The sequence below is a fragment of the Gymnodraco acuticeps genome, unplaced genomic scaffold (assembly GCF_902827175.1).
Source record: "Gymnodraco acuticeps unplaced genomic scaffold, fGymAcu1.1, whole genome shotgun sequence".
Lineage (NCBI taxonomy): Eukaryota > Metazoa > Chordata > Actinopteri > Perciformes > Bathydraconidae > Gymnodraco > Gymnodraco acuticeps.
The window spans coordinates 179,957-207,866 of NW_022990023.1; the positions used below are offsets into that span (position 1 = coordinate 179,957).

Here is a 27,910-nt window from a genome sequence, read left to right on the forward strand (position 1 = left end):
AAATACTTAAAAATATTTACAAATACAACCTGCTAACTGAGTAGGAAGAAGAACAAGAAAGTTAACTCTTCACCACCACAGTAAAACCGCTGCTATACATCGAAGAGTATTTATTAAAAGAAAAATGTACTATATTCTTGAAGCTGCATCTTGAAACAGACATGCGTCCAATGTAACAGTCATTGTTTGTAAGATATCTTTTAATATGCATTTCAATATACAATAATATAAGTATTTACATTATAAGCTAATACCTCCCTGGGACTGAACGACGTTGACTGTGAATATAGCGCCAATATCCTTAGATGAGTCCACCTTTGATGTGTGATGGCGGTAAACACAGTGTGACCTGTAAAAGTCTGTCCTTGAGTATTTGATTTTATACAGCATTTACACGGAGTTAAAGTCAAATCAAAGTGTTGACATTTTAAAATTCAGAGACAATTTGCATTTTCAATCTCTTTAACCAGTCAAAATAAGGTAAGCATATTTTTTCAAAAACGAATTTCTCTGACTGACTGCACTCTTGATTCATATAGGAATGTAATTAAGCTTTTTTTAATTGTCTCTAATTTCAGAGGCAACGTCAACATATTCCTTTAATGCTACTGTACTGGCAGTGTAACTCAGATCATCTCTTGTGGCGGCTGTGCGAATGCGCAGTTCCTCGTTGTTACCAAGTAAAGTAAAGCTTCTTTCTAACAACAACCAGAGGAGGACATCTTGTGAACCTGATATAGACTCTCCAGAGAGGATTAACAGAGTGATTCTCATAAAAGCTGCTGACTCTTTCTCCTAAAGGGAGAACATGCTTCTGACATGTTATTTGAAATATATATGTATTGCTTATCTAATGGATCTATTTAACTATCTGACACCCTTTAAAGATAAAGCATATTTTGATTTCTTCTTTACTATAACCTCAGCTAGAATGCACATCCTTATAATGTATGTACACACGTTGAATCGAGGGACATCCTGTGTTAAATCAGAGCTTGGAAGTCTGATCCAGGTCATAAATGACAATCTCTCAGAGGCAATAAGAAACCTTCGTGATCATGCATTCACCAGTTTTGGAAATCTATAGTTCAGACTACTTTAAACTGCAAAATTCAGATCCTCTCTCACTGACAGAATCTTCAAAATGAGCAGATTGACGCTGAGCGGCGGGAAGAGTCTTCTCTCTCCAAGCTTGTGCTTCATTCAGAGTGGCAGTGAGTCACTGCTGTCTCAAAGAGTCCACACTATGATACACTATGTACATCAGCACCAGCATACTTCTATGCATTTTGGTTGTGTAGAGATCACATATCATACAGCAGGATAAAACATTTGGTGTGTACCGAAATCTAATTAAATGTCATTGGCGCAGAGACACAACTAGCTTCCAAGCAGGCCTGAACTACATTCATACATTAATGCATATTATGTAGAAGCATTGATTTAGTATGGACTACTGTTTGATAATGAAAGGCAGCACAAGGAGCAAGTATGACTAAGGAATGGCCTAGCCCTCATCTGGTCTGATAAAATGTATTTTTTATCTTAGCGTCAATGTTCTACGTTTCCTCATGAGGTTAAATATGTATTAAAAAGGGAAAGCTTCCCAAAAAAAGTCCCGACTAGGAATTGCTGTCGGTAAATGTGGCAGAAAATCAGCTGTAACCAGAGGAAGGAGGAGTTTAAGATGTTGAGTATACACACTTCAGTTAAGTGTGTCCTGGATAGAAAGACAAAAAACTAATGAAATGGCTGGAGATACGGACCATGTTTGGGACTAGATATTTACTGACAGTCTTTCAGATCCAGTGGGAACGTGTCCTCAGGGCTCGGTTAAAAATATTAATAATGAGACTTTTCAGGAAGCCAACAGAGACAGGGGTAATGAAATCAGAAAAGGAAACAGGAGAGGTCTGAAGGATCGTAAGTGGAAGACATCTTTGTTTTGTCTCCTCGTGCCGGACTGGACACAGTGTAAGGAAGACAGGACAGCAGAGAGACACGGCTCATGCATTTCTGGAAAGAGAAGAGGAAGAAGAGGAAGAAGAAAAGAGGGGAAGAGAAGGAAGAACAGTGAGGAATCGGATAGTACACACAGGGCAGCTTAGATTTCTTTAAACATAGCAGAAATCTCATTAGAGCTACAACCAATGATTATTTTCATTATAAATTAGTGTCCGGCTTGTTCTTTTCATTTAGTTGTTTTGTATACAACACATCAGAAACTATTTTAAAATACCCCTCAGGATTTGTTAAGCCCAAGGTGACATCTTGTTTTATCCAAAAACAAGTCAAATGTATGAAATATTTAGCAAAAAAAAGACATTAAATCAGTTAATCAGACTAATAGAATTGACACATTTTTCTGTTGATAGAAGAATCGAGAAAATAAACTAAACCATGTAATCATTAAAAATAACCAAAAACTTAAAAGAGGCATTCACCTTTTATTATTGAAATAACTATGAAATCAACATTACAAAGTCACCACTAGTAAGGGGACACTCAGAGAAAAATAATAATCAAGCAAACTGGTATTACAGATTATAAGTAATAGATGATTTTGGATTATGATTAAGTTGCATAAATTGTTGTGTATTTTGAAATCTATGGGAGAATAATGCAAACCCAAGGCTATATAAATGGCGTTGGTTCATGCTGCATACTTCCCTATACAAATAAGTATTAGATTCAAAGTTGAAGATAAAAATAAAGCCATTGAAGCAGGTGACAGGTGTGTGTGTGTGTGTGTGTGTGTGTGTGTGTGTGTGTGTGTGTGTGTGTGTGTGTGTGTGTGTGTGTGTGTGTGTGTGTGTGTGTGTGTGTGTGTGTGTGTGTGTGTGTGTGTGTGTGTGTGTGTGTGTGTGTGTGTGTGTGTGTGTGTGTGTGTGTGTGTGTGTGTGTGTGTGTGTGTGTGTGTGTGTGTGTGTGTGTGTGTGTGTGTGTGTGCCTATACATCTTTGAAGGTGCTCAGCAGATCAATAAGGAGAGGATTCTTATAAAAACAGACAGCATTATGTCGACATAATGAACAGTGAGTAAATGTTTTCAGAATCAGGACGGTTAAGCGGCATCGTACCTTCCTCTTCGGTTGTTTCTGGATCCGCAGAGTGGCAGGAACAAGATGGGAGGAGCAGACAAAGAAAAGACAAGTGAAGTAGATAAAGACAGATATTCAACTGTACATGTGCGCGAGCAGCAGAGAAAAATATGTAAAAAAACATGCAATGAACCCAAGGCTTTAAATGCAAAGCATCAAAAGAGACATATTTGTTGTTATCCCGAAAGTCTACAAGCAAATTGCAACCGTACAATCTGTCTTGCGATGCTTCAATGTTACTCATGAGATGAATGCAAATGATGACAGTCGCATTTTAGTCTCTTTACATTCTGCAGGCATGCCACAGCAAAGCTATCATGAGGCAAGGCAGCATGTCGAGTGTGAATAAACAAAATCCAGAAAGAAGATCCAGTCGTGCGGAGAGGAACATGGAAAGAGCTTATAGAGCTATTTGTTTGGGGGGTTTGTAAGAATCTGCATAGTTCATTCAACTGATTTCACATTGCACTCCTACAGCACAGTCAGAATCGCAAAGGAGAGATTTTTCTTCATTATTCCGCGCATTCTTCCTCCAAAAACAGTCAAACCTGTCAGAATCTGGTGCCTACATTTCCCACAATTCAACTCTACCAACCACCCTTTGGTTAGAGATTCAAGTATACAAGAAGCATCTATGTCGCCTTAAGATGCTACCCTGAAACAGAGATGAGGATTAACCTCTTGTACTTTTAGAAAATTAACAAAAAAAATCACACATTAATCAAAGTGGTCGATTATGCCATGTCAGGATGAGAATGTCGTTAAAGAGTTTACTAGCCAGAGAGAAAAAGGAAGGTTTCGAAGTACGATAATTCAGAATTGGTCCACCAGCATTAACAATAATCCCACATGGTCTCTGGTTGTGAGGATGGATCAGACAACAAGCAGAGGAGCATTCAGCAGTGTGTGTTAGCTGACAGAGAAACACAGCAGGCACACACAGATAGAGGCATGCCAGAACTCTTACTTAAATCCCCAGCCAGTCCCCCCCAGGACTATCGCTGCCACCAGAATCGCACCTGCGACCGAACCTATTATGATATTGGTGCCACTGGGACCTGTGGGGGTGAAGGGGTCAACGTGTGAGGGGGAAAATAGGAAAACAAATAATAATGTGAGAGTGCTCAATACCATAAAATAGACAGACATATCCTTTAGTCTTTTATTACTAATTAGTAATAGATCAGTGCTGTAATTATTTATTTATTTATTATTATTATTAACAAAAACTACGTATAGTATTCTGTATGAATTAGTGAATGGGTGCCTAGTGGACTTTGGGTACATGCAAAAGTGAGACAAGATATTGAAGTATGTACACCAATAAACAAAACAAAATATTTATCTTTTATTACAGGCTTTTATTTTAATTTTAAAGCAATATATAAATAAATCTATGACTATCGTTTCGGTAAAATTCAATTTGATTGTTCTTAGATTGTTTAGTTGATAATGACATGTAACAAATGTGTTTACTTTATTTATTATTATATATTTTAATAGTCTAAGTTACAAAAAATAAAATGACTTTTAGTTGTTTCGGGACGCAGGTCGCAGTTTTTAAGACCATCCTTTGATGACAGCTTTTGCTTTATTTTCTGGATTAATGAGGAGAGAAATTGATTTTGTTTTGTAATCATTTTCTTTTTTTCCACTGGGGTGAGGAGCCACAGTATCTGCACTGGTAAAAGGACATTACAGGTAAACTGCTCGGTGTAGTTACATGTACCTTTGTACACGGGGCCCTCAGGCGGGGTGGGGATGGGAATCGGGTCGAACACGCTGCAGTCCTTCCCGGTGTGGTCGGCATCACAGATACACCTCACCTCGTTGCTGCAAGTCTGCAAACAGGGAGGAGAAATGCAGGCATTTAAAAGCTTATCTTGTTTACTAAACACAAGAAGTAGTTCCCACCAGCAGAACTCCAGACTCACCCCGTGGTGGGAGCAGATGTGTGACACAGAGGAGCCGGCGCAGGTGCTGAGGTTGAAGGTGGTGACGGGGAGGCAGCGGCGCTCCAAACACATCATGTTGGGCCCGCATGGCGTCCCGTCCTCCACGTAACCCATATCCAGGCCGTCATCCAGCACCGCATGGCCGCCCCTGAAAGTCAGAGGGTCACAATCATCAGTCTTTGGTTTTTGACTAAAATAACTATTTATATCAAAGGTGTTCCAGGATGAATCATTCTTCCGACATCAGTGCTTTCTTTATGTGTTGTTTTTTGTTCCAAACCTTGATTTGGATGATTTGTTTTACACATTTTTAAGTGTCTGTCACTCTTTTTGTTACTACCAAAACAAAAAGTTCAAGGTCCAGCACATCATCATCATCATCATCATCATCATCATCATCATCTTTCCTGCATGTAGTGAATCCAGATTAAAATAAAGTCAGTTAAAATAAAACAGAACTTTAATAATCCAAAAGTATTTTATGCCAAAACAAGAGTAAACAATGTATAAAATATTTAAGAAATAAAAATCACAATAAATGTAATAAAAGACTTAGGTGAACTAAAAGTTATATTGCTCAGATTGAAGACATTTGAAGAACATTTAGATTAAGCGGCCAACTATCATAAGTCTTTTGTTTTTGACTAAAAGTACTATTTGTATCAAAGGTGTTGAATGATCAATCCTTCTTCCGACATCAGTGCTTTCTTTATGTGTTATTCTTTGTTACCATCCTCCTCATTTGGATGATTTGTTTTACACATTTTTAAGTGTCTGTCACTCTCTTTGTTACTACCAAAAAGAAAAGTGCAAGGTCCACAACAAAATAATCATCATCTTTCCTGCACATAGTGCATCCAGATTAAGATAAGGTCAATTAACTAATGGTGTTCCTCAAGGCTCTGTTTTAGGTCCACTTTTATTCTCCATATATATCAACAGTTTAGGTGAAAATGTGGATGAAGCTACTTTACATTTTTATGCGGATGATACCGTGATGTACTGTGCAGGTCCCTCCATTCAGGAGGCTGGTGTTAAATTACAGGATGTTTTTAACATTATTCAGACTCAGCACGCTGAGCTTAAGCTTCTTTTAAATGTTGATAAAACCAAGGTAATGCTCTTTTCTAAAGCTAAAAAGACACCAGAGCCTGTTTTAGATATTGTAACTACGCAAGGAATAAAACTTGAAGTGGTTACCTGTTACAAATACCTTGGTATCTGGTTGGTGATTGTCTCACTTTTAAACTTCATGTTAATAACCTGCTTAAAAAGCTGAGGGTTAGACTAGGTTTCTTTTTCAGAAACAAGTCCCGTTTCTCATTTGAAGCCAGGAAAAGGCTCTGTGACCTTTTTACCTGTGCTGGACTATGGTGATTTGTTGTATATGAATGCACCTGCCTATTGCCTGGACAAGTTAGATGCCGCCTATCACAGCGCACTAAGATTTGTCACAAATTGTAAAGCACTTACACATCACTGTACCCTGTATGCCAAGGCAGGTTTGCCATCACTTACTGTAAAGAGGCTCAGTCATTGGTACACGTTTATTTATAAAGCTTTGTTGGGCAAACTCCCGTATTATATCTGCTCTCTGATAACACAGAGAGTTGCAAGCAGCTATTGTCTGAGATCGCATGATGTAGTATTGTTAGATGTGCCAAGAGCAAGGACTGTCTTAGGTAAGACAGCTTTTATGTGCGCAGCTCCACTTGCTTGGAACAATCTTCAGCAAGAATTGAAACTGAGCAATCTCATTCCTCTGCATGTTTTTAAAGCTAGGCTAAATGAAATGCTTGTTGATACTATGGGCACTTGTAAATGTCTATAACTATGTAAATGTATCCTGTAAATATAATGTATGATGTCCTTTATTGTTTTATGTTTCATGTGGAACCTATATGCTGCAGGTCTCCCTTGAAAAAGAGATCTATGATCTCAATGGGACCAATCTGATTAAATAAAGGTTTGAAATGAAAAATGAAATGAATTAAAATAAGACGGAACTTTGATAATCCAAAACAAGAGTAAAACATGTAAAATAAATAATACAACAGTGCATAATAGAATCACAATAAAAGTAACATTTAATAAAAGACTGAACTAAATCTCATGTTGCTAAAATTGAAGACATTTGAAGAAAACATGTAAATTAAGCGGCCGACTGTATTTGTTAATCCTCCAACTGTTCACCAACCGAGCTGCCAGAGAGAAGCTGCCTCACCTGCAGTCCATGTATCTGTTCTGGTGGTGGATGGTCAGACTGGTGAGCCTCCCCTGCAGCTCACCAAACCTCGGCCTGTCCGTCAGGTTGGTGCACAGCAGCAGACCACACAGGACGTCTCTGATGGAGGCAAAGAAGAAGGTCAATGATTTAAAACTGACTAAAGGCTCCACATTTAAAGACTGAAGCAATTCTATAAAACCAAAAACAGGCATCCTCAATCCAACCATGTTGTTTCTTGCAATTCTGTGTGTTTGCCAAAATAAAGTGCATTTTATGAAGCCATGCTGTTCACTCACTGCTTGTTGCACTGAACCCATCCCTGACCGCTGGAGTCCGGCCCACAGTTTCCTTTCTCTGTGCCCTCAGAGTTCAGCTTCTCATAGCAGAACCTGTCCGCTGAGTCTGAACAGAGAGAACAGAAGAGTCTTTCACTTTTATCAGAACATCCCATAGCCTTGCTGTAATTGTTACTAAGCATTTCTCAGAACAAATAATAGATTCAAACATGTGAGCCTGCTTAAACTGTCAGAGGGCCATGCAACCTGGAGAATGTAAGCTTAATATCCAATGCAAACTTACTGTAGCCCCACAGATTCCTGCACTGTCCATCTCTGGTCTTACAGCGACCTCCATAACAACGGCCCTGGAGAGGACAGACAAAAAGAGAAACATTGTTTTAATAACCTTTGTGCCTTGTTGTAAAAGTTGCATTTATTTCCTTAAAGGAAAAAACATACATTAATCTATTAATATAATTTAACCAAAGATCAATCTTAGTCATAACCATCCAATATTTACAGATTTTAGAGGGTTACAATCCCTTGTCAGTCGGTGTACACAGTGTCACTTTGGTTTATTTATTTTACAAAAACCGTTATTAACAGTTATTATGATGTATTGCACCAGACACTTTGTAGAGTAGACATGCCCCTAGTGGGAAATGGAAAAATGGCAGGCTCTAGATTGTTAAAAACATCATGATTTACTATAATTCTATAATGTTTGACGGATCAAAATATATGTTTTAATGTTTTTTTACACAGTATATTATTGAACTGAGATTGAACTGAAAAAACTCCCATGCCTAAATGTATGCCATACAGTGAAGTCAAATGTTAAAAGCACCAAAATGTGCTTAGTGAGGACAAAGTTTAAATAAAAAAAGCAAACATAAAACAATAGCTTGATTTCACCTGTCCAGCATCACACGTGTAGCCATCTAGTTTGTGGACGTTATGAGGACACTGCAAGAGATGACATTATATTACATTACATTCTATAAGCATCTTATTTATTATTATTTTCAAACATACATGTTTCAAAAGATTATTAAAGCATCTTTATAAATGTATAATGAGACATTTACCTGGCTGGTGTCTCCCATGCAGGTCTCAGGGATGTCACAGTCGTTTACAGCATCACGGCACGTCACCCCTCTCAGCTCGTACTGTCCCAAACAACCATAGAAGAAGACGAATGGAAAAGACGAATGAAATATAAATAATTAGTCAGAGCCTTAAGAAACAGCAACAAACTATGAAGATGATGTGATGTATTAAAGCAGCTCACCCTGCAGTCCCTGCAGCAGAGCCCATTACTGCACATGGCATTGTGGGTAAGCGTGCACTTCTTACAGCAGTTGGCGCCACTCCGTGCACACTCCTATGGTTCAGAGAGGGTTGATAGTACATCTTTAGATCGATTGTGTCTTTGTGTGTAACAAGCAATGAGATATGAGTAAAGTGAAATGTGCTCACCACTAGTGATCCACAGTCACACTCCTCTCCCATCTCCACATATCCATTCCCACACTCTGGTGGGTCAAACAACTACAGGGGGGGAAATATATGTAAAGTCAATTCCACTGATACATATCTTTCAAACAGACAACAAAAATACATTTCAAACTATTTCATCTTTATTTATTCACAGACAAAATCTGTTGTTGTGTGTACTGATGTACTGAAAAGCTTTTAGTGATGTGGTCTTTAGACTTGCTTTGATTGTTTATCATGTGATATAAAGAAAGTGAATGTGATTAAACTCCCCAGGCAGTGATGGCTGATCACCTCTCACCTTGTTGGGCTTGTTGAAGAGACAGCTGCCTCCTCCCTGCTGGAGGAAACGCAGGTACTCGTCGATACTGCAGCGAGAGAACTTCCTGGGCAGGTAGTAGCTTTTTGATACAATTCAAACAAAGACAAATAAATCAATATTGTTAGATTTGTTTGCAACAGGATTTGCAACACTGCCTGAACCCTTCGAAAATCTGAATGGACCTATTTCACCCAGATAAAGATTCATTTAGCACATTAGATATTCCTAAAATAAATAAATCACCCCCAACCCTAACGATGCTAGCTGCTTTACCAAGTAAATTAGTGTGGAAAATATCCGTTTTTGTTTTCACAGACTCCTGTTTCACCTGAGAAAGATTTCTTAATGTAGGAAAATAAAAGGTGAATACCCTGTGTCCTCCATAATGCAGCCAAGCCACGGGTCGGGACACCGGCAGTCTCCTGGACACACACAGACAACAAATATCATCAAGCAACTCTGAGATCTCCCCACGAGAGGGAGCTGTTATTACAGCAGAGGTGGAGTGTTATTTAAAAGTATCAGCACACACAGCTAAAAATAATACTTTTAATATAATACATTATAATTACATTTTGAGAGCTTTTAAGAGGAACTCAAAAACACTTCACGTGTGCAGTTTAAAATACATAAAAATCATAAAAAGAACAACACATTTAAAGATTAAAAAAACATTATGAAGGTTTTGATTTGAACAAGGAAAGTTTGGTAAAAAACAAAGGGTATTTGTAAAAGACAGATTTAAGATAAAACAGCTTCACTTAGCTTAAATAAAATTGCAGGAAACCATAATAAATAGGAAAAACAAGAGTATGTTAGGTGTCGCTGATCCATGTCAAAAGAGATTGTCCTCCTCTGAATCTTTTATGAAGATCTCAACCAGTGTCTGCATGCATGTGTATGTCTAACCTGCAGCGAGTCGCTCTTTGTTTCTCAGCATGCCGATGTTCTGGCCCAGACTCTGACTCAGTGTGATGGCCATGGGGCCAACGCCGCCATACTGAAGGCACACACATACACACAGTTAAAGATAATAACTCTACCTGAGTCAGTTGTTATTTAAACACATGACCCTATAAAACCACAAACATATTACATTGGACACATGAGGACAGTAAATAGAGTAAACTAAATATAAACATCTTAAAAGAACAGCTGAGCAATGATATCCAGTATTTTGTATAACAAAAGAAAACCTGGTGCTAATTGGCAAAAGGTGAGGGTTATAAATGTACTATCTGCAAATGAACACAGATAACCGGCATGAACACACTATGATGGAGCAAATAATAAGCATTAACTTCACATCATATATTTGCCATAACTATTTTAGTTTGGTGTGTAAAGGAAATCAAATGTTGACTGAATCTCTGTGAAACGCCTATGGAGCCAATAAAGGAATATTTATGCATATGTCATATTTCAGTTGATTCTAAGGGCTTGTGGCTTTTCCATTAGATGTTTCATCAGATGTTATTTATAGGGGAAACTTGACATATCCTGATGTGTTGCCCAATACTAATTTATTCACTCTGCAAAAATAATAAGGGTCCCCTCTTATATAAATTATACTATAGGGCTATAACATGTAATTGTAATAAATATAACAGATCATTTCTATTTCTAAATCACAGAACGATCATCAATATTCAATTTGAATTGTATGTCTTTTTTGCAGGATATAATCTTTGCAACACCTTTAAGATAAAGAGCACCCAGTATTAACTCAGTTAACCTTCATGTGCAGCAATCATGCTACCTGCTCGTAAAACTACTCAATCACAACTGTACATAATATTAAAGATGAGTGCATACCAGTGTCATGAGTTATACCCGAGTCACTGCTGCTTAACCCTCCTGTCAAATCTGAGCGATGTACTACTTTCATCCCTCATAACTTTTGTGGTTTACATCTGGTTGCATCGAGGCTTTATGATATCCTCCACAGTAGACATTTGAACTTGTAAAATTGCTGATCACCACATTCATTTAATTTTGGGTGGTTTAGTCAACTTTTTGATCAGAATTTGGTCTGTTTTTGAATGCTTTCTTTTTTTTTTACAATAAATGTTTATTACATCACAAAAATACAAAGAAATACATGTTCATTGTGTATTCTTTGTATATTTACTGCAGTTGTTCATGTATAGCAGTAGTCTGATACATTGTTTACAGTTTGAAAGGGTGTTAAATTAAATGTGGTGTTGATTCATGTTTTTTTTGTTAATGTAAGAGTATTTAAAACAGGACAGGTCAAATTTGACCGGGAACACCAAAGTAATGGGGGGGAAACGAACACAACAGGAGGGTTAACAAACCATTTTTATTAGGTTCATTGGACAACTACCATGATTTGTATCTTAAATCAATAATATAAACAGTGTTAGGGACACAAATCTCACCTCATTGATGCCTCCACCTCGAGTTAAAGAGCAGATTCCTCCGATGTAGGCCGCCTCACTGCGGGTGCTCATGAACGTCCTCCCACTGTAGGGAAGACGAGATATTCATAAGAAACATTAATAAAGAAAAAAATAATACCAATAATAAGTGACAAACTCCTTCAGACAGAAATCTCACGCTACTAATACGCATTTCATATTAATAGGCATGAAGAATACAGAGAAGAAAAAGAAGAATACAGGGAAGAGGAGGAAGAATAAAGAAAAAGACAAAATTAAGAAAATGAAGCAGCAGGAAAATAATGAGAGAAAGTAGAAGATGAAGTAGGACGACAACAACACCAGTATCTAAAATAAGGAGAGTGAACCCACGAGAAGAGGTGCACGGCGTCGCAGCGCTCCTTGATGCTCTCCTTCCTGTACTTCATGAAGTCGCGCAGGGTGACCAGGGCATCGTCGCCCACGGAGATCCTGTTTTCAGAAGACCAGGTTTCCATGGCCACCAGAACGATGCGAGTGTTGAGCTGGTCCTTGTAGATCTGGAAACATCGAAATTAACAACAACAAAAAACCATCAGAAAAAAGCCTTTCTCTTGATGTTTGCCATCGTACCTCCAAAGAACTAAAGCTTAAACGGATTAGAACAGAAACGATTGACAAAACAAAACAGATAATTGTATTAAATAAATAAGAAACAAAACATTTGTGAAATATGGAGCAGAGCAAAAGAGTTTCATGGGAACTTGGTGCAGATGTTATAAGAGCATTTAAAATGACCTAAACACAGCAGTATAATGAAATACTGTCTCAGGATCAAAACGACTAACAGGGTTTAGCCAACTGTCTTTATTTTAAATGTTGGTTTTATTGTGATAAAGAGTAAATATGACTGTTGAGATTATATACGATTTTAGATTCAAGCCCTACGCTAAGAATAAACTGCACTGCTCTTAACAACCTGTTAGATGGATGAAAATAAATCAGGTCTTAAGGGTTAAGTGAGAGTTACATTTTGTAGATGACGGAGAGTTGTTTCTGAGTGGGGGAAAGCAGCCAGCAGACGGTTGTCATGGAAACCAGCATCACTAGGTCTGAAGAGTTTCCCGTAGCGTTACAGAAGAGGACACAGAGGGAGTTTTTTTAAATTTTTTACACTTCACCTGCTTTTTATGGAAAGTAATCATGTCCGATCAGTCCCATCTTATAAAGGTAATTAAACATGTTGCTAACAGCTCAGGGTTTTTAGGTAAAGCCTCAACATGTCGCTGTATTACAGCAAAGATTTTCCATTTCTTAAAAGGCGTAGACTGAGACACTGGAACTATTTATATCTATCCTGGTTAAACCTTTATTTATTTCTATATTTCTTTTCTAGAGGTGGGGGGAAATGTGTTACATATATCAAGATACAGCTTTTTATGGGTATATTTTGCTGCAAAAAGGGTAGATAACCTAACAAGAAGACTTAACACTGAACATACTTAACTATTTTTGAACTAAAAGGTTGTAGTTGCTCTTGGTTTGGGTCCTTTTTAAGAACGTCTAACCACAAGAAAGATGGGCAATGTCATTCTTTATGTATGTTTCTAATTCATGTTTGGTCTTTAGTTATGTTATGCATGAGGCTCATGTTAATGCAACATTACGGGGCTTGAAATGACTCCTATAAAAAGACCCTGTGAAAGGTTAGAAGACCTCAAGAGATGATAGCAAATATATGGCATTAAAGTAGCTGTTAAAAGTTGAAATAAGGGATGGCAGTTCTCTCACTGAGCAAGGTTTCATCAGCAGGAGGAAACACTCAGATATTTGGCAACTTTCCTGATTAAGCTCAGGAGACTTCCTAAAATAGACTCCCTATGAAGGGGTAACATGGTTTAAAGACAAAAGGATGATTTGAAGAGAAAGCTCATAGTCAAATTAACAATATTTCCACTCACTGCGTCGGCCATGTTCACTACCGCTTTGGCAAAGTTCTTCGTCTGAGTGGTTGACCGTCGAAGCTGCACAAACTTACAAGGAGAGGAGAAACCCTTAAATACTGATTATAAAGTCTAATGAGCTGATTACAATCCTTTTTTAATAAGAGTCACGCTCACTTCCTATAATTGCTTTTATTCAGCAGCTACAGAGATAAGGTAATATAGGCTTCACACGTACCAGCTCATGGTCGTTCACCACCATCAGCTCGATGTACTTGGTCTCAGTCTGGACGGTGCGCGGGCCTCTCCTCGCCTGGAGGGGGCGAAAGAAATCCACACAGTCAGACTTCTGAGTCCGCTGTCATAATCACCTTCACACAGGACAAACAGACACACACAAACAAACACAATGCCAACACACACAAACCCAGCAGGTTTTACTGAATTACTCACATACACAAAGAGACACACACAAGTGCTGATGCTGGTGAAACTCTAGTCTTTGTCCTTGAGAAGGAAACACAACTTGGAAAGCAACAATCATTCTTTCATTAGAGAGAACATTGCTCTGGATCTCTGAGTCTAACAAGTAATAAAACACAACTTTGAAAGCCTAAAAAGACTATAGAAGTGGCAGTGAAAAATGTAAAGAAAATATCCGTTAGGTCATATTTATTTAGTGATAACTGACACATTTTGATTCAAAGGTACACAGATCAAAATCCAGATGTTTCTACTGATCCCAGCAAATGTAATATGTCAGTGAGAAGTGAACAGACATACAAAAATACAGAAATGTCTCAATTGAAACCACTAATGTTGATGTTTAGGGTCAAAAGGTGAAGATGAAAGTTAGAAAGATCATGCCTGGGAAAACCCACACCTTTAAAACCTTACACACCGACTTAGTACTGCAAGTACTCGGTTTGAAGCTTGTAGTACAAGCCAAATCCCAAATGAACAAAGGAGCATCCCCTGAGATTTTAGAAAGCTCCTTCAGGCGTACAACACTACTACTTAATTGTTTTCAACATATTAGCATGAAAGCTGAGAGAGGCTATCAGCATGCGTGTGGAAATGTGGCTTCATCCACACAGACTAAATAATAATAATAATAATGCATTTTATTTATATAGCGCTTTTCACAACTCAAAGACGCTTTACAGTATGAGGGAGGGTAGACAAACAAGGACAGGCAAACAAGTAATAGTAATAGTGTTTGCATATCTCAACCCTGATGTTTCCCTCATGGCGACACTTGAAATGCATGCCACATGTTTCTGGCGTTGGGCCGTCTGTGTGCGTTCCAGTGTGTGTGCGTTCCAGTGTGTGTGTGTGTGTGTGTGTGTGTGTGTGTGTGTGTGTGTGTGTGTGTGTGTGTGTGTGTGTGTGTGTGTGTGTGTGTGTGTGTGTCTCTCAGGAGAAAGAGACTCATAGTATGAAAACTGACTTGTCTTTTTGAGCGTCGCAGGCCGCCTGTAAAGACAGGCTTCTCCTCTTCAGACACATCGTCTCCATCCTTCAGTTCCTCGTTTTGGCCTTTGTGGCCGTCTGTCTGCCCCCCGGGCTTAGTGCTGTTCACAGAGCATCCTGGGAAACACACACACACACACGCATAGAGTCAGTGAGATGGAAAAGTGGCTAGTCATCAGTTCAGAGATGGATGTAACCATGTATTTTAGTTCACTGATCTGCAGAAAAATCAATATCACACAGCGAGAGGAGGAGAGAGAAGGGAAAAGGGAGAGTATAACTGGCCAAATGGAAAGAGATGGGGTGAGGAAGCAGGCTAAGAGGAAAAGCAGGGGTGGGGTAACAGGAAGGAGGAGGGGGGGGGGCATCCAGAAAGGCAGATAGTGTCAGGGACAAAGAGGAGAGGCAAAGAAAAGGAACCAAATGAGACGTTAAGCAAGGGCGAGGAGGGCAGCTGGACAACCCAAGGAGGACACTGTGTGTGTGTGTGTGTGTGTGTATGTGTGTGTGTGTGTGTGTGTGTGTGTGTGTGTGTGTGTGTGTGTGTGTGTGTGTGTGTGTGTGTGTGTGTGTGTGTGTGTGTGTGTGTGTGTGTGTGTGTGTGTGTGTGTGTGTGTGTGTGAATAGCCATCAAACAAACAGACTTGCGTTACAGAACATTTGGTTTAGACGATCTAGTGTCGAGGAACGAGGCTGAACATGTTGTCTCCAAACAGCCTGTGGGCTTATCGTTAACAAGATGCATCCTGCCAGGTTTTTATCAAATCTAATGTTTTGACAACAAATGACACACCAAAGCTGCCTTACATCACAAACTCTTATCAAAATCTGTTTGACATGTCTATAATTTGTATTACAGCAGGTATCTTGTCAAAAAGGCTTAAGAAGGGCAGACCAGGTAAAGGGATTTTGTTTCTATCAAACTTGTAATGCATCAGGAAGGGCTGAAATACTTTGTTACAGGGGAAAGTAACTGTGAGGAGTTTCATTGTGGAGCTTCTTGGTAAAACGGGCCTACCTGGACAGGGAGGTGGGAAGAGGTCAATGTCGGGCATCCGATACACAATGTGGTCACTGTGCTCCTGGAGGGCATCCGGGAAGATGATAACAGACAGTGACAGATGGAGAAACAAACACAGAAAGAGGAGAGAGGAATGAGTAAGCCTTTTTTCTGCAAGTATAAAACCAAAGTTATGTTGTCGCTGAGTATAGAGTTTTATGTCAGAACTTTTCTGAGCCGCTTGTTTTAAAAATGATGACTCGGCACATTGTTTGGCAAACTGAATCATCAATGCCAAAGAGATCCTGCATAAACAGTCTCACATACTGTAAGGTAAATAATAATAAGTTAAGAGTTATACTAAGTCAAACTTCACCCCAAGCCAAAACAATTTAAGTTAGAGCAACTGATGGTGGATTGGGTCACAAGGAAATCTTAACCAATTATGGTAAAAAGAGGGAAAATTGTAAATTAGAGTTGATCATAAATTAGAGTTGATCATATTATGGTGACAACTTCATATAAGCCTTGAAATAACTTTAACCTGGACTCAAATCCACAGCTTCTCGGGGTGAGAAAGCGCTGCTGCGTCCTCTGAGCTAGAGATGGATCAACAGGGAGATGCTCTGATGCATAATTAATTCATCACTGGGCTGTCATAATGGCAATTAAACTAGTGGACACTGTGGCACACTTGAGCTCGGGATAAATACTTTATGAAAATAACCCCTCTCAGAGAGAGAGAGAGAGAGGGGAGAGAAAGAGAGAAAGAGGGGAGAGAACGGTTTTGAAGATGAGCTGGGAGGCTATCGATCCATCTCTCGAGTATATGGAATTATTACTGTGGGCCTTAATGGAAAAAAGCTCAGCCTCTCCCACTCTAAACCCTTTCATCTCCTCCCATTCATCCGTCTGTAATTCACCCATTTCTTTTTAATACAAGATCTATTTTAAAATCAAATCTCAGTATTTTGAAAAGATCCAAAAAGCCTCTTTTGTCATTTCTCTGTGAGATGACGTCTCCCTCAGATATGAGACAGGAGATGTGTTTCAGAGGTGGTGGATTGTGTGTCAACTCAATACTTTCCATACAGCAGCTCAGAGATAGAGTGACACTGATGCTAAGTCATGGAGACGAAAAAAGAAATTGAGCCTGTGGGCGACTTTTAACAGTATGTTGTTGAGTTTGAACGATTTGTGCCAGGGCTGCGATATTTTGTCTATTCACACAAGCTTTATGCAACGTTGGTTTAATGCCAAATAAGTTGATATGTGTGTGTTTACTACTAATTCGACTAGTTGATCATCCCCGATGGGTTTCTCCTGCTAAAGCCCTGACTCACCTCTCCACTGCCAACAGGTTCAATCCCGTATGAGAAATTCCCATTAGAAAACATTCCCCTGAAAAACACAAAACACAGCAGCATATTAGAGTTTGTTCGGGCTAGTTTGTGTCCGTATGTGATTGATATTGATGTGCTTTAAATTTGGCCTCCAGCAGTACATGTTTTTTTATGTAATAAAAGCTTTTCGGAATGGTTAAGCTCTGCCGTAGGTTAAATATGTTTGAGTATTTAAAAAAGAGTTTGGGATCATATTTTATGCCAAGTCTTTACAGTAAACAAGAAGCTAACAGCCTTGTAGCATAGCACACAGACTGGAAAAAAATAGCCTGGGGATTTACAAAGGTGACTAAATTAGTGTAGCAGCTCACATCTTGTTTGTTTAATCTGTGCAAAAACGTAAACATTTAAATGTGCTATTGTGAAAGAGATATATGTGCCCAGCTATTTGGCAGTTTGTATGTATTAAACAAACCAGAAATAATATGTTAATTATTGAGCTTTAGAGATGCCAGTAGGTAGATTTAGTTTGACAGAGCCAAGATAGCCGTTTCCCTGTTTCCAGTCTTTACAATAAACTAAGATAAGCAACTGATGGCTCCAGCTTTATATTGACCAAAAAGGCTCGACAGTAAATGATTCACTTGAAAAAAATGAAATATTCATTGATATTCTTTGTGTCATTTTCTTCTAAACTGAAAACTGGGCTGGCATGGATTTTCCACTTGACTTAACGTAGCAGAACTACTGTGTTTTGGGGGGAATTTACAGGAATACAGAACATGTGAATCACATAATAACACAACACTTTTTAATGTGGAATTATGGTGAAGTGACTACATTTGCGTTGGACTCACCGCAGGCCGTGGCAGGTGGACAGTGCGGCCCAGGAGCCCGGCAGCCCCCGCACACGGCCATGGTAGTAGCAGTGCTCTCCTCCCTGGAAACAAACCAAAAGGAACATTGAAACATTGATCATCCACTAGAAATCACCTCATATGTCAGAAAAGAAAACTGACTGTGATCCCCTCGCTGTTTCTGATCTTTCGGCCCCTAAATACAAAGAGGGCAGGTGTTGACAGTCAGCTGAACTGGTGGGTCAACTGTAAGATATCAGTGACTCCTGAAAGACTGTGGGAAACCTACACCTACAGAAACTGCAGCCGAGTTTGAGTTTCAACAAGGTCTCTAGGTCTAAATTGTGTCTGTTTTAGTGATGTGGAGAACATTCAAGTGTAAGAATTATAGTGGCAAAATGGGAGAAACTTGGCATTGGCAACTTTGGTTTAAGATTTCAATAGTTGGTATCAATGTTTTAATGTAATGAGTGGTTAAAATGTATAAGTTTATAATGAGTTGTAACTGGACATCAAAAACCTCCCTATAATGTTTTAACACCGTTTCTTATTAAATAGTTTTTTCATTTTACATCTACATTATCTTTATTTAGCTATGAAATGATTTACTATTATCTGACAGGCCTGGAGCATAGAGGGTGAGAAGCCCACTTTGGAAAATGTTTTCCTCCTCTCGATAACTTAATTTGTAATGGGTAGCCTAACTTTACACCTGGCTTCCAGCTACCGTCACCTGATTATTCATAATCCCCTAAAAGGTTTCGCCTGGACGATCATGATTTGATGATAGTGTTTCCACGCTGCCTCTCACAGTACAGGAATGATCAGATTACGACAATCTGAGAGGAGACTTGCTGGTGTCATTCAAGCATCATGTGCATGAGAAATGTGTGAGAAAAAAAAAAACCGTTGACAGACAGTATTACACTAAGGATAGTGTTCTTGGATAAACAGGCGGTCTGCATATAAATGGATGGCGATTACAGTCACATGCTGTTTGTGTCGAGTGGTGTGTGTGTGTGTGTGTGTGTGGAAGAGAGAGTCGGTTTCAGGTGTTTGTAATGAACCCCAATAAGTCATGTCTGCCACCTGAGCCTGCTGTCGTCGGGCACGGCTTCTGGACCCAAAAGAAAAGAGGCAACGTGGAGCTGCTGCCCTTTATGCTTGGGCAACCTTTACTCCGAGCCTGAAAAATCTCTTTGACGTCTTGTCAAATGAAGTAGGAACTGATCAGAAAATATTTCCCATTACAAATACGACTTTGGGGGCTTCATCACTGGATCTAAAATAGGCTACTGTACTGTATTTTTCCGCTTCAAGCTAAAAATCAAAGGCTTTTTTCATCCCTTACCCGCTGGGAGTCCAGCGTGGGGGAGCTTCAAATGAAACAGAGTCTGTCTGTCTGTCTGTCAAACATGATGTCTCCGAGGACACAAAGTGCTGGTTTCAATTTTGATTAAATTTGGGGGAGGGTGATGTTGATGCTTTTTTTTGTTTAGGTGTTTTACACTGATCTGGTTATAGCAAGGAAGCTGTTGAACATTGCATACCATTATAGGCTTACATTCCTTTTCCCCTAGATCCACAAAACAACACTAAGGGATGAGGCTTCCATTTACAAAATATAAACATTTGCTTAAGTATTGGATGTAAATCAAAACAGATATAGGCTCCCAAATGTTTCTGCATCAATATAACTACAATCAACTCTAGTGTAGTTTCAGTTTGTCAGAAATTAATCAGAATTCCTGATTTTAAACATTTTGGTTCAGACATCACAAGCAATGCACGCACACAAATATTTATTACGAGCACAAAAGCATTTAAAATAATGTGCAGTAAAATATTAATTTGTAATAAAAAAAAAAGTTACAACACTTGATCATTTCAGGGATTAGTTTAAGGCTAAGAAGCCACATATTCTGACAATTAACCAAAATAATACCTACTTTTATCTAGCTTATTTAGCTTCAGTGGCAGCTAAGTTGTTGAGAAAAAAGGGACTTTAATTAATCATTTATACCGAATAATGAGACGGCCCACAGCATTTAGTCAGGGGCAAGATAATAAATAAATAAAAAGGTCGGATTACAAGGCTAAATGGAGGAAATCAAATTGTCTAACACAGCAGACACACGCTTGCAGTAAGTGCTTGATGTATGGGGCTCAAATAATGGCCACTCGCACATACAAAGAAACCATGTTGTATGAGAAAGCATGGATTAAACATGACATATCATCAGTGCTGGTAGGGCAAGGAAAAGTAAGCAGTATAGAAGTGTGACTAGAAGAATGAAATAAAATAGCTTGCAAGCACAAATAGAGGCGTAGAGGCAGTTCTGTCCTGGAGGGACGAGGATTAAATGTGACATAAGAAACAAAGTGAGTTATAAAAGCTGGAGTTAACTCGATGCCTGGACTTTGACTCAGCATTGTTGAGCTGAGAGGAGCAGAGGAAGGGTACTGAAACAATGGGAGTTAATGTAAAGTGAAAGGAAGACTAGATGGTACACAATTATAAATAAGACTATTTGACGTCCTCAGTGACAGCAAGATACATGTTAACTTTCACATCAAATAAAGCCAAATTTTGCTTAGGATATAAGAGATTTAAATAAATTAAACAGAAAAACAAAATCATCCTTCCAATTGGGTTTTCATCAACAATTCCGAGGGATCGACATTATTACACATTTCTAAAAAACTCAGAAGAACATTAATATATAAAACAGCTTCTATCTATTCAAGCCCATCCTCATCTCTAATGCAATATATCCTCTGTGTCATTTAGATTAAATCCAAGTGAACCAGTCACCAGCTCTATGCAATAATATGGATCTACACTGCAGGGACCAATTCAAAAAGTGACATACAAAAGGAAGGAGGAATTTATTGTCACGTCAATAAAACTAAAATAAAACAAGATTGAAATGGTGTTGGAGGGGGAGGGAGCTACCTACAGTGTAGCATGCAGATAATGAAATTCCCATAAGCTATTTCTACATTTGATAAACTATAGACCACAATTAACCCTACCGTATTCATCTAAATGTCCCACCAATTCAGTATAGCTATGACTTTTGTAAATAGAAAAATCTACAGCATTTGGTATTAATTTATTAATTTGTAACATACTCCTCTTTTTTGGAAAGCCTTTTATGCAAGAGTCATCATTGAGTAAATATTGTATCTAAGATTTAAAAATACTTCCCAATACAGAACTATCAGACTAATGGGCTGCCACTCTCAAAACATGCAAGTGCCACATGGTGTTCCCCAAGGATCAGCTCTTGAGCTACTATTATTCTCAAAAGGTATTTTGCACATTTCCCCAAACATGAGAAATCCTACTTTATTATTTTCAGTGGCAAAATACATATTGTAAACAAATAAAGGCCATTAGACATTGCATATCTGAGGTCAACACAATTGTCAACATTTGGGAATGATTTGAGGAGGATCCTTTCAAATGGATCATTAGAGACTTTGACAATATACCAAGCGGGCCATTACAGTTGAAGCATAAACTCTGTGATATGTGGTGGGCAAACAAATGTAAGACACTGAACACAATTACTGTACTGTGGAAGAATGCTGCATTATGGTCTAAAAACGTGTGCAATGCTCACTGAGTGTTAGACTCCCATCAACATTACTAATTCATGGAGCAAATATTCTAAGAATTCATTTATTTAGAATGTGTCGACATAACTTTTGTTTTATAATTTTGCTCCAACATATTCTAAATATATGTTGGATATTATTTCATGTGATACATTTAATAATTTAGCATTTACATAATGTACACAGATCTTTGATATTGGGATTATTGTTTTACATGATATAGAGATAGATTCCAATATTAAACATCTGGTTGCAAAAGTCGGTACAATGGTGGTTGAGAGATTTGCTGTTCATGCTTTTAGAAATGTACATGATTTGAATTCCCCTCACGACACGACAACATGGACCAACACTGCTGCTGCCACTGCTGACTGCTGGAAGCCATGGCAACCATCTACTGATTGGTCAGGTGGTCGCCGAGACAAAGACAGTGAAAGAGAGACAGAGATTGAGGGGCAGGAACAGGGAGGGAAATACTAAAATAAAGCAGAGGATACAGACAGAAAGAGGCCGTCTATCAGATGTTCTTGAGTCTAAAGAAATTATAACATTGGTATAAGGCTGTTTGATCAAATGTGTAATGCACAACAGAGAGGACATCAAAAATCTGTGTGCAATGCAACCAGACGGCTGTTTATGGACGCCAACGATTTATGATGTTTTAACTGATGTAAGAAACCAGGGTATACAGCAAAACAGATGAGCTAACAGTCACTTTAACAAACCAACTTCACAAACGTTTACACTTGCCTCGACACATTCAAACACATTTGCCATTTCTAGGATTATCTGCCTAAACTATTCAATATTGATTTTGTTTAACATTAATCCCTGGAAACAAGCTACGCTAATATTACAATTAAATAAACCTTTATGCATTGGCACAAATCAAATAGTCTGTGATGGAAACGCATTTTAAATTCTGATTAAAATGATGATGGCATTATTTATCAAGAGTTTATTTAAAGGAAACGTTTTACTTTTATTTGAATATATAAAACAGAGAGCAGAAAATGTCCATATTTGAGAGGCTGAAGCAGAATATTCAGTCCTTTTTGCATCACAAAAATCAGCAGGCGATTATTTGTATGTCCATTGAATAATCACATGGTTGATTCAATATTGCAACTCTACTTAAAAATCAATGTGAGAGTAGTAAAGATTTTTTCTCAAGTCTCAGACAGGAAGTGTATATCCCAAAATGTTGAACAATTTCTATAAAAATGGCTTACCATATTTTCAGAGAGCTTTCCATCCTCGCCATAGTGACGCTCCACATAGTCAGTAGAAAGCAGGTTGCTGGAGAGAAGGAAAAAAAAGGGAGAAGAGCAATAATCATTCTAACATTTAGTTGTAACCTGAATTCAATGCTTATTTGGAAAAGCAAGATTGCAGCACTGGCTATTAACTGCCGTTTTGGGTCATTATTCTGGAGTGCTATTTAACAGAATAACATTTCTAGCCAGACATTATGACTTGCCTGAATCTAGATCAACAAATGTCTGATTATAACCAAAGGGTCTCAAGATTCATTTATTCTAAGTGTTCGGAAAGCCAGTGAAAGGTATTACAGAAATACAGTCCATTAGAGCAAGAGAGAATAGGGGGAGGTATACATTTGGCAAGCAGCCAGTCCTTATAATGCCAACGCACAAGACATACAGTAAAATACTGTAAGTGGGCGGGAGAAACGGGTAAGGAAAGATAGGTGGTGCTTTAAACTTTCTATGCAAGTATCTTCATGTCAGTGTGTGCTGTAAACAAACCATTAAACACTGTGGGGTGCGGACGTGTGAATGCTTTGCACGCATGAAGCAACTTACTGGTTGAGTTCCAGGTCAAGGATGAATGAAGTGCCGAAGGCCTTCACCAAGAAGCTGCTCTGGGCCAGATGGACGGGCTGAGGGAGGGGTGGAGGGAGGAGAGCAAAGGGGATGGGGAAGAAGTAACTTAGATTTACAGTTGATTGAATGTACAAATACTGATCAAAGTAGCAACAACATTTTTCAAAAAACTGAATTTGATGTATTATGTTTGTCTGTTAATGATAGTTTTCGGGTTAGCACACCTCAGAAATCAAGGGCCTTTTTACCCAATTTCTAGTTCGTTAAGCGGTTTCGCCTATTAACACTACATACTGTGCAGTATATACACAATCAAATAATATGAAATGATCACTACCTCAGCATTATAATTTCGTTGTCCAATCATGTTCATCAAATAGAGGAAACATTTGTATCTCCTGCCTAACACATCCAAACCACCATCAAGGTCATGCATTCATATAGGCTTCAGTTTCTAGTTTATGTGTCATAGCGCTTTCTGCATGGGAGGTGGATAAGCAAAAGATTAAGACCTTGAGTGATGTGCAAAAAATAAGTGCTTTATAGTCTGAAGTGTATTTCTATTTTTAAAAAACATGCTTCTCTTATTCAAATCCATGCAAGGTTTTAGTTGACTCACTAATTTGTCAAGTATTTCATGTTTTCAGGAAGAAAATGTGACAGAATAAGAAAAAGAGAGGGTGGAGCAGGGATGTAAGGAATTAAATTATTAACAGTAAGTATGCATAGAGACACAAGCAACAAAGACATATAATAATGGGATGTCCTATTTTGGTAGCCTCTCCTTGAAGTGGAGACAGTCTCATCCATCCCAGAGGCTTTTTAGGATAACACTGAGTGTTGGGGCTCAGTGTAACCTTGCTCCAAGGTGAGCCTCGTGCACGTTAGAGACAGAGCTCTGTGGTGGCTCCCATCAGGCAGGTCTCATTAGTATTGCCATGCACTCTCTGCAAACCACTTAGCATCAATCTAAACCTCCACTGGGTCCATATACTGTACAATAAAAAGCCCACAGCCTGTGAGTAGAGATAAGAAAGCTGCATCGGAGTTACGACTGTGGAGATTTATACTGTATAGTCATATATTATTTTTACATCCAATACAAAATATCCAATTTGGACACCATCTCAGACTTATATTATCTTATACACCTTTTTTTTAACAATTAGTTTGATCACTAAATGTTTGCCATCTTCTCAAGTATGAGTATATACTAATTACTGTGGATAGGATTAAAGCATTATAGGCTTTAGTCATTTGACATCATTTTTGACATAATTTTTGACATAATTGTTCGGCATTTTAACCACTGAACATAATGGATTATTAACCATGAGAAATTAATTAAATGTCAGGTCCTCGTTTATCTCAGTTGAAAGAAAAACATCCAATTATATTTTTTCTTATGGCATTTTTTTAATGTCCTTTTGAAGTTGAGATTGTGAACTTGCTGGCAACAAGTTACCAATTTAGGAGAAATTACAGGTGACAAATATATATTCTATAAATATATATTTTTTGGGAAGCATCTGTGTTTTAAAACTCCTAAATGCTCCTGTATTAATATATACTATATAAAGACTGTGATATTGCACTGAGAGTGTCTCAGTTAAAAACGACATCTTAAATGTATCTATCTAAATATAATTTATATTTTTTAACATACATGCTGTGTCAAGTTTTGCACAACATATGATCATGGTATGTTTATTTTGCTTTTAAATGTGTAGTTTACAACTAGTAGAGCAACTCTGAATCCTGGTTCTACCACATATATCATTTTGCATATTGTAATATGTAGGCATTAATACTTCTCAATAATGACAACAAGCATACTTCTTCCAATGGGCGTCTACAATCTCCAAAAGAGAGTTCATGAGACAGCATGACACCCTCAGAGGGTGGCTGAAGGTCGGAGCTGTGTCATATCCACTGACAGCCTGCAACTGACTGACAGCGTTAATAGTGAAGGTAACGAGAGAGGGCAGGTAGAGGTGTGAAATATAATCTAATGGACTAGAAAGGAGGAGGCAGCTAGATGAGGGGGGGTGGGCTGAGTTTTTTTCTGCCCTGTTATGGCCGGGGTATCATGTGGGGGGTGTCACAGGGTGTGGGGAGTGACAGACACATGACCCCAAAGGAGGACTAACAAGGGTGACTCAGGTTGGGACAAAGAGCAGTTGAGGACTAACGGTACATAATTTTCCTAGATTTTAAAAACATAATAACATGTTATCTATTTATGTAATGTATTCCCACTACTTTAATCTTCCCTGATATTTTGATTTATTTTAAGGTTATAATATATTTAAAGAAAGACATATTGATATCATGTTAATAATACATAATGATATCATTTAAGTAATCCAGTGCAAATTAAATTCAAACAGCCCATAGATCTATAGATATCACAATAGTATTTTAAATAGTAAAAGCTATACAAACTTGATAAAGAAACAAATTAAATACCTGAATCTGGCAAAAATGATTACTAAAACATGTAAAAACAGAAATGATGTCTGTACAGCATGAATATAGGGATTTGTATCTCAATAATAGGAATGCATCTCTGTGACATTATACTGAAATTATTAATGATTCAAATGTTTCAACACAGACTTTCTATGATATTCAACTTATTGTTTTGTCTCAAAGAACTCAGCCCTTCTTCATATTTTATAAGAAACACCATTTATTGGGGCGATGTTGTTCAACATTTGTCCTCAAGCACTACTGATGAGAAAATGGTGAAGCTGAGATTGAATGAAGGAGAATAATAATAAACATGTGATCGTGTCTGAATGTAAAAACCAGCCACAGGTGCAGACAAAGCTCACCTGCCCTCCGGCTGTGGAGTTGTTGACCCGGGTGTCCAGGCGGCTGTGGAGCAGCTCCTCCTGGGAGTGGATCTGAAGCAGGAGCCGCTTGGGCTGAACAACCTCTTCTGCAGGCGGCAGTCTTCCCTCCAGACTTCCACCCAGACCTGCAGATGACACATGATAAAACAGTGGTTGTCTACGGATGTGAATGTGATGTGAAATGCCTAATTTCTGCAGAATTCAAAAGCTGCGGGTCAGCTGCTCGTTGACACCAATGCAATTACACACGATGCATGTAATTGAACGGATGCGATACCAGACAGAACACGTATATTTCTTATTTTGTTTTTTTAACCACGTATAACTGGTTGCTTGTGACAAACTACTCAATTACATGATATAAAAAAGGTCTTACCTGTCACGGCGCACCGTGCACACGCTGCAGCGAACAGCAAGCAGCTCACAGCGAGCATGATGCTCTCATAGTCCCGGGGATTTCCTCGGTGCAGCGCCGTTAAATGAACTGATAGTAGCCGAGGGCGCAGCTGCAGCAGGTCTGATGTTGACAGTGTTGTTGACAGTGAAGACAAACACAACAGCGGGGTTCCTTTGAACGCAGCGACCGCATCTCTCACCGCCTCTTCCCGCCTACAGCGAGTTAAAAGCCCCCGGACGAGGCTCCTCTGCTCGGCTGCAGCAGCATGGTGTGTCTCGGTGTCACGGAGCCTCACACTCCTGTCTCTCGGTCTAACGATAAATGTTACTAAGATTGATTGAAGCAGTGAGGCTGCGCGAGGAGTCTTGGACCTGGTAACAAGGAGCACGTGGGTTTTGACGGGCCCACCCCCACGCTCTTTGATGACACTTGATGGGCTCAAAACTCAGGTTCGGGGACCCTAGGCCTAGGGTAACCCCTGATATGAGCTATAAATATGAATGTGAAATCAAATGCATTAGAGGTGGTGATTTATTATAATATCATACAAATGAACATGATCCAAATATCAATCATTACCTTTCCCCTAATTGTGCTATTTTTCAAATATATGTAAGACCTGCAGCCTTACCAGCCAGAGAACATTACTTTTGTTGAATGCCAAACTCAAGTGGTCTAGATCTAAATATAGTGTCCCAGGATCAAATGGGTCACAGGATGATTGGGATACAAAAATACATAACACGATGAGTCGAAACAGGACACATTGACCGCCTGTTGTCCTTCCCTCTCTCTTCCCTCCCTCCCGATT

General features: G+C 38.7%; 1 protein-coding gene across 3 annotated transcripts; it reads right to left on the reverse strand.

Moving 5' to 3' along the window:
• Positions 1-77: 77 nt before the first annotated feature.
• Positions 78-27,420, reverse strand: adam11 (ADAM metallopeptidase domain 11). Of its 3 annotated transcripts, XM_034214397.1 has the most exons (27): positions 27,079-27,420; positions 26,682-26,827; positions 23,824-23,900; positions 23,233-23,299; positions 18,377-18,459; positions 17,520-17,577; positions 16,195-16,258; positions 15,154-15,293; positions 13,942-14,016; positions 13,722-13,793; positions 12,154-12,320; positions 11,782-11,866; positions 10,289-10,379; positions 9,750-9,801; positions 9,359-9,458; positions 9,040-9,111; positions 8,852-8,944; positions 8,649-8,729; positions 8,476-8,526; positions 7,862-7,925; positions 7,579-7,684; positions 7,280-7,399; positions 5,035-5,203; positions 4,830-4,941; positions 4,068-4,158; positions 3,080-3,097; positions 79-2,016 (listed from the first exon to the last, which is right to left on the reverse strand). In XM_034214397.1, exons 1-27 carry the CDS (start codon positions 27,134-27,136, stop codon positions 2,007-2,009), a joined length of 2,322 nt encoding a protein of 773 aa, XP_034070288.1. In that variant the 5' UTR covers positions 27,137-27,420; the 3' UTR covers positions 79-2,006. The 3 variants fall into 3 exon arrangements, with proteins under 3 accessions (XP_034070286.1, XP_034070288.1, XP_034070287.1); XM_034214395.1 differs by lacking the exon at positions 4,068-4,158 and having other exon boundaries at positions 78-2,016; XM_034214396.1 differs by lacking the exon at positions 79-2,016 and having other exon boundaries at positions 2,943-3,097.
• Positions 27,421-27,910: the final 490 nt, after the last annotated feature.